The 7,825-nt window shown below is 32.9% G+C and overlaps 1 protein-coding gene across 1 annotated transcript; it reads left to right on the top strand.

Moving 5' to 3' along the window:
- Window positions 1–4,036: 4,036 nt before the first annotated feature.
- On the top strand, window positions 4,037–6,382 carry LOC147387615 (protein RICE SALT SENSITIVE 3-like). The gene is made up of 7 exons (XM_086421735.1): window positions 4,037–4,340; window positions 4,455–4,505; window positions 4,778–4,906; window positions 5,009–5,114; window positions 5,226–5,267; window positions 5,366–5,422; window positions 5,547–6,382. The coding sequence occupies exons 1-7, from the start codon at window positions 4,210–4,212 to the stop codon at window positions 6,264–6,266; spliced, it is 1,236 nt and encodes a 411-aa protein (XP_086277861.1). The 5' UTR covers window positions 4,037–4,209; the 3' UTR covers window positions 6,267–6,382.
- Window positions 6,383–7,825: the final 1,443 nt, after the last annotated feature.

The following is a 7,825-nucleotide window of genomic DNA, read 5'->3' as shown; positions in this document are numbered from 1 at the left end:
CTTTGAGTAATAATTATACAATCTTAGGTTCAATACTTATCTAAAAAAAAAAAAAAAATTGAAAACGCACATTTTTGTAAAATTACAAAATTTTCTTAAATAATAATACCACCAAAATAGTAAATGGGATTTTGATAAACTCAGTTTTTCTGAAAGCCATCTTCTGTTTACAAAATGATGGCATAACCCCCTTGACCTTGGTCTACTTAAAAAGATTAATAGAAAATACTTAAACACCCTTGTCAACAACCTCATGCCAAAACCTTGACTTTTTTTTTTCCTTAAGAATCTACAATTTTCAAGCTCTTGATTCTTTATGATAATTTATTTTAAACCTATTCAACCTCATTTTGAATCAAGCATCTTTGATTTCTTGTAAAAAATTATTGATTTTTCTACCTAAAAATCTATCTTCTACTTTTCAAAAAATCTTATCTTATTCTTAATGTTTGAATGTTATAGAGATGAAATCTTGAAGTTAAAGATGGGAAAAATAAAATGAGTCGTGATTTTCTGACTCTCAACCCCCCCCCCCCCCCATATACTCTCCTGACGTGACATGTGTTAAAACCATAGATTTTTTTCTTTGGAATACACAACTACACATCCTTATAAATATGTGAAGTTATTTATCTCGAGGAAAATCTATGGTTCTGTGGGGAGTGTATTAGAGGGGAGAGTCAGAAAATCATTATTCAAATAAACTTACCCTAAAGTTTGATGATGATTAAATTTGGAGAGAAAAATCAAGGGTTTTTAGCTGAAGTTTTGAAGATGAGAGTGCTTAGGCCATTTTTTGTTAACTTTAGACACAAGGGATATCTCAAATATTCATCAAAACGGGGAGTGAGAAAATCATTATTCAAATAAAATTACCCTAAAGTTCGATGATGACTAAATTTGGGAAGAAAAATCAATGGCTTTTAGCTGAAGTTTTGAAGATGACAGTGCTTAGGCCATTTTTTGTTAACTCTTGAGAACGCAAGGGGTATCTCAAATATTCATCAAAACGTAGAGGGTTTTTTTTTTTCCTAAATCACCCAAAAAATTTCAGTCACAAAAGGGGTGCACATATTATATATGGCTAGCGGTGGAGTCAGGATTTTCTTATAGTGGGGGCAAACTATGGTTAGTTGTATAGTTGAAAATTTTGAATGGTGGGAAAATTACTTGTGCTGAAAAATACGATTGGAGGAAGGTGAGGGTGTGGGGACAAATGGGGAGAGAGGCGAGAGAGTGGAGACAAATGGGACATATAATTAATTGAAAATATAGGGTTGTCTCAAAATTTTGTGGGGGCAATTGCCCCCACCACGTATATAGCAGATATATAATGAAAGGGGAGAAGTTGTGTACTTCTATATCCAAAACATGAACAAAGACTCTAGTAGTCCTAAACTCGTGTGGTCCGTCGGATTTACTAAATCGTGACTCGAGAAGAGGACACATGTCTCTTTCAAAGATATTTTCATACCATTTATAAACCATGTCCTTTAAATGGTCATAACTTTCTATATTTTTTGGTTGAGAATTTATTTTTGGTAGATTTGGATGTGTGTTCTTTCTCATACAAATCCCCTCCTTTGGTACTTGAGAATTTATGTGAGGACACTTAAATTACTCCTTTAAATCAAACTATGAAGGACCAAACTTCACAAACATGTGAAGAAGAAGAAATTGTCTCACTAACTCAATGTTCTCTCTTTTTAAATAAGTTTGATCTTCTTTTGAAGCAATATTTCATTATGGAGAAAAATTAAACTCAACTGAAATATTTTGAGATAATTTGAAATATTTCTGATTCAGAATTTATTCTTTTGTTTCGTCTCGACCAAAATCAGAATAGTTTAATGAAATATTTTGAAACCGAGCAAAACTATGAATCACGACCATAGTAACAAGTTTCGTACCTCGGACTATTGAAATAATAATATAAAAAAACTTGATTTTTTCAAAGAAACACATTTTAATGTTTTAAACACAACTTTTATGTTTTAAATGTATTTTTTTAAATATTTTAAATGAAATAAATTAAAAACAAAACTGACCCCCCCTTTTTTTTTCCAGGTTTATGGTCTTATGGTTGTTTTTTTTTAAATATACTTTTGGGGTTCATTGTTAACGTAGAATTTGATGATATTTATAAATTATATTAAAAAAAAAATTCCGATTTTTTCTTGTTTCTTTATGTTTTTTTCATTTCTCTAAAGTTTTTCGCTGTCATTTTAAACTTGTACTCCAACTCGATGACTATGACCATGATTATGCACGTTTCATGAGTGAAATAGTCGGACATGTGCGGGACGTGTGTCTGTATGCCCGTAAACTGTAAAATAACGACAAAAATTCGTTATAAAATTAATTTGAGTACGATTTGAAATTTAGATTTAGAAATTCTTTTAAAAATTCAAACAAAAAGAGGGAGAATCACAAAAATATGAAATAATAAGTAAATATGTCACTTACAAATTAAATAATTAAAATTAATAGAACACTTGCCAACAATCATCCACTTGTATCAAAAACTCTCTAAAATCACTAATAATTAACCCTAATCATAGATAGTGATTAGCGGGGTTTGGTGGAAAAGTTAGAAGTGTGGGTCCCACATGAGATGCGGTCATAGGTAGAGGACCGGTCAATGCGGAGAGAAAGAGAGAGATTTTTCTTTGGGCAATGGCACCGCTATTCGTGCCGTGCGCACTTTATGCCTTAACGATGCACCGCCACGGCACGTGCGCACGTGAGTTTTATACTTTAATCTCTCTTTGCTCCCTTTGTTATACTTTTATTACTATCGAGTTGTCATATTAAAAATACATTATTTATTTTCTTTTTATTATTAGAGCTTCTTTAATACTTACAAGTTGCAACTGACATAATAATATAGTATTTGTTTAAAAATTAATTTTATCTTAAAATCAGCTTTTGACTAGTAAAAGATTCTAGATTATGTTACTTAAATTACCCTTGTATAAAGAATGGTTTTCAAAATTGATTTTTAAAGTTCATACATAAATTGATGTCGAAGTCCTGCATATTTTGGGGCTATCTTTCCACTAACGAAAACTATATTTTAGATGTCATTTTTTGCAAAAATTAATAACTATTTGAAAAGAAAAATGATGTCGAGAGTCTTTTTTGTATTAATGATTATGTTATTGCAACTAATAACATAGAGGTAGGATATATTCCTCCCACATAGAAAAAATCCTAACTCCACCATTGAAAACAAATGAAAATATAATCACCAAAATCCCAATGTTGAAGATAATGGATTTTTAGGAAAATATTGAAGATGAGAGTATTTTAGTCATTTTGATATGTCTATTGTAAAAGATTACTGCTAAGGGATACATCATCAATTCGAAAAAACAAGGATATAAGGAAATGTATAACGCATCTCATATTTATATAATAAAACAAGATGATTATCCTATTTTTTTTTTCTTTTTCTCAAATTTTATCCCCTTAAAAGAGTGATTGAGATTTAATCTTATCATAAATCTCATAAATTTTTTTTTTGGTAAATAAAAATTTATTAGAATGAGGATAAGTTATCCTAAAAAAAGATAGAAACAAGAAGAAGACAATAAAAACAAGACAAGAAAACATAATACCTAAATAAGAAAATTAAAGATAATCAATCACCCTTTACAAACTAGATGCTACCTAAAAAAAAATATCCTCAAAGAAAAAACCTTTAAACTCCTATCCTTGTTCTCACTTCTCACTTCTCACTCCAAGGTTTGTCGACTGAGAAACTTGATAAAGTAAGGAAATTTTTTTAATTAATTTTTGGTAATAAAATCCAAAAAAAAATTGCTCTGCTCCGTAAATCTCTTTTCTTTTTCTGAATAAAAACCAAACAACAAACATGACCACTCTGTCACACACACAACGCACATAAGCATAAATCCTTCACTCCTTTCTTTTTTTACTGTACGTTACCCCTCAGGTTATTTGGGAGAAAGGGCTCAAAAGGGCTAATGTAAAAAAGAGTAACAGAGATGGATAGGTGAAAGAGAAACAAGGTCTCTTCTGCTGTTCTCATTGCTAAGAGAAAATAGAGTTACTGAAAAAAGTAAACAAAGCACAGTTAAATATAGTTCACCCTTAAATCATAGTATGAGGAGATATAGATAGAAGGTGAAGAAGTGAAAGACAAAAAAAAAAGGGTGGGGGAGAGAGTAAGAGACAGAGGTAGAGATGGTGGGCTCAGCAGTAACAGATAGGAGCAAAGAAGCTGTTGGGATGATGGCACTTCATGAGGCCCTTAGGAGCATCTGTTTCACTTCAGATTGGACTTACTCCGTCTTCTGGACTATTAGACCACGCCCGTACTTCTCTCTCTCTCTCCCTATTTCTTTCCTCTGTTTCTTCTCTTCTTTTCCTCCCTTTTGGAAGAAGAGAAACTTTAACTTAAATGGGTTTTTTCCTCTTACTAATTGCAGGAGAAGCAGAGGTGGTAATGGTGGTAAGGTTGGAGATGAAAACGGCAGTTTGTGAGTACAGTTTTCCTTCTCTTTATTCATTCTCATGTTTGCCAAAACAAGAGAAGAAAACTGGGGAACTAAGTGACAGATTGAAAGATGGGTATTAAGTATTTTGTAACCTGGGTTTTGTTTTCGGAGTGATTTCTGAGTTGGGTTTTAAGTATTCTTGTGATCTGGGTTTTGTTTTTGGAGTGATTTCTGAGATGGGTTTTAAGTATTTTTTTATTATTTGGGTTTTGTTTTTGGAGTGATTTCTAATATGGGATTTTGATTTTGTGTAGGATGTTGATGTGGGAAGATGGGTTTTGCAGAGGAAGAGAAGTAGAGTGCTTAGAAGAGATAGATGGTGAAGATCCAGTCAGAAAGGTCTTCAGCAAGATGTCCATTCAGCTTTATAACTATGGAGAAGGGTGGGTAATGGGTAGGTGTTAATTTTCGATAATTTTCTGAAAAAGAAAGAAATTATCTTTAACTCATTGGTTTGATTTGATTGGCTTAATTGATTTTAACAGGTTGATGGGGAAAGTTGCTTCTGATAAATGTCACAAATGGGTTTTCAAGGATCCCTCTGAAAGTGAACCCAATATCTCTAATTATTGGCAGAGCTCATTTGATGCTGTATGTAGAGGAATCACACATAAAAATTAAAAATAAAATAAAATAGAACACAGAGAATTATGATTGATGCATCAATGATTAATTATAATTCTCTCTTTTATTTCATTGTAGATCCCCTCTGAGTGGACTGATCAGTTTAACTCGGGTATTCAGGTAAGAATACTTTGTTTGATTTGTGGGTTATTTGCTGTTTTGTTTTGTTTATCTATCACTTAGATTGGTTTTTATGTTCTTTTGTTTCAATTTAACAGACCATAGCTGTTATTCAAGCTGGCCATGGCCTTTTACAATTGGGATCCTGCAAGATTGTGAGTTATTGAATTTGGGTTTTATTTTATTTTATTTTGTGAGTTACAGATTGGTTTTTACCTTTTTGGGACCCATTTAAACTCTGAATGGTTTAATCTAATTGAGATGTAATATACTCTTCAGATACCTGAGGACCTTCACTTTGTACTTAGAATGAGACATACCTTTGAATCTCTTGGCTACCAATCTGGTTTCTACCTCTCTCAACTCTTTTCATCAACTAAGAGTATTTCCCCGTCTTCCGCTGCTCCTACGATCCAATCCGTTGCCCCAACCCGCCCTCCTACTTCCATCTTCAATTGGAGCCAAAGACCGCTCCCACCTGCGTCTTCTGTTACTTCTCCCAACTTTCAAAACTCCGCTCGACTTGGATTACCACAGACACAAATGGGAGACATGATCGCCACTCATGGCGCTGACATCGAATGGCCAAACGGGTTGTCCTTTTTCAACGCTCTCAATGGACGGTCGGATGATACCAAGCTTCTATTTAGAGCTGAGGGTGTAGGAAACAAGCCAAACCAACAACACCCACTCGTTATTGGTCGTGGTAGGGTTGATGAGTCTAAGACCATCTCGGAAACTTCAAATTCACTAAACCACAATGTGAGTAGAAGTGACAACAATGCTGGTAACGACAATGGCAATGATTACTTGAGTTTGGAGAGCCATATGAACAATGTTGGTAAGATGGAGCACAAATTCAAGAGGAGCTTTACGTTGCCTACAAGAGTGACCTCCTCATCTTCTTCGTCTTCTCTGGATCACCATCAACACAACCCAATGGACTATAGGAGCACTGAACCTGGAATTTACTCTGATATCGTGGAGACCTTAGAGTGATTTGAGGAAAAAAAGAGTGTGAGAAAAAAAAAAAGTTGATGGTTTTATCTTATTAGTGAATTTGGTTCAGTTACTTCTAATGCTCATATATTTTGCCTCGTTGCGATGCTCATTTACTTTATGCTTCTCTTTTAGTCAATCTTCCCTACTTCGACTCCATTTGTTGTTGTTCATCAATCCATATGGTTAAAGTAGACATGAATTCACTTTCAATAACAAAAAATTAGCTTTGGACAAAGTGAAATGGAGGAAATCTTTGGGATAAGATTTTTTTGTTGTTGGTGTTGTTCTAATGACCAATGGTGCCCAACGAACGGCTGAGATTTTCCTCAGAATTTCCTTGTAGAATTGATCCCTAGGAAATTTTTACAGATCTCTAGGAAACCTGTATTTTTCTTCGTATTTGAGCAATTTGTTGTGGTAGTAGCATCCTAGAAAAGTCTGGTTGGTTTTCCTTCTGTGTAGCTTTGAAAGATTTATTTTGTAATTCCATGGTCCAAGGTCATAGGTCTACATGGTGGCTTATTAAAAAAGTCCAAAAACTTCTTGAAGCTTTGAATATATTTAAAGTCTATATAATATACATAATTTCTCATATTTTGTCGAGTGATTGTTTGCTCACAGCCTAACACAGTTTTGACATGTAGCGCAGACAAGCAATAAGAGGAGAATTTTTCTCTCGTGCCCCCAGTGAAAAAAATGAAATTTCCTAATTAGATCACCTTGTACATTAAACCTGATCCAATACTATAGTGTTGTAAAAGATGGAATTCTATGAGTTTAAAAAAAAAAAAAAAAAATTCACCATTACATTTAAATTTTAAATTTGGATTCTCATTATAAGACTGTCAAATCAGTGTTGGGCTGTCAACATATAGCAAATAATCACTCGTGGTTGATCTAAAATCAATCCAAAAGTTATCAAATTAGTTCTTTCATGGAATCCAAATCCTCGATCCAAATACAAAGTTATCAGATTGAAATTGATTCAATCCATTAACAATTCTGTTAGATTTTCTTCGTAACATGACTTACAATATGTGTCTATTACCAATACTACAAAATTAGAACATTTAATACATTAAGCTTTGAATATATGTAAAGTCAATATATAATACAATATGCATATTGTATCATATTTTGTCGAAACATGGTTGATCCAGAATCAATCCAATAGGTGTTCAAATTAGTTTCTTAATAGAACCCAACTCCTCAATCCAGATACAAAGTTATCAAATTGAAATAGATGTAATTTCAAGTTTGATCCGATCCATTAACAGTTCTAATAGATTTGTTTTGAAACAAGACTTGCATCATACGTCTATCGACAACCTTATAAAATTAGAACTTTAGAGATTATCTAGAAGCTAAAAGTTATTATTAGGTTGAGTTGTACATAAAGATTGTTGAGGATGTAATAATATAAGCGATTAATTTTGGGTGAATAAAATGGGGAAATACTTTGTTTCTTAATGTGATGAGATGTAGTATCAAACTATAAGAAAATTTGCAAGAAAATAATATGACAAGTAATATTTTAGGAAGGTGTATGTTGGGTA

Source organism: Akebia trifoliata, chromosome 13 (assembly GCF_017979445.1).
Source record: "Akebia trifoliata isolate Shusen 1 chromosome 13, ASM1797944v1, whole genome shotgun sequence".
Taxonomy (NCBI): Eukaryota; Viridiplantae; Streptophyta; class Magnoliopsida; order Ranunculales; family Lardizabalaceae; genus Akebia; species Akebia trifoliata.
The sequence above is the reverse complement of the archived record's forward strand: the minus strand, read 5'-3'. Positions and strand labels throughout refer to the sequence as shown.

Coding starts and splice junctions, on each gene's coding strand:
- LOC147387615 (XM_086421735.1), top strand. CDS start 4,210: ATGGTGGGCTCAGCAGTAACAGATAGGAGCAAAGAAGCTGTTGGGATG. Junction 4,341..4,454: donor TGGACTATTAGACCACGCCC/GTACTTCTCTCT, acceptor TACTAATTGCAG/GAGAAGCAGAGGTGGTAATG. Junction 5,423..5,546: donor AATTGGGATCCTGCAAGATT/GTGAGTTATTGA, acceptor TATACTCTTCAG/ATACCTGAGGACCTTCACTT.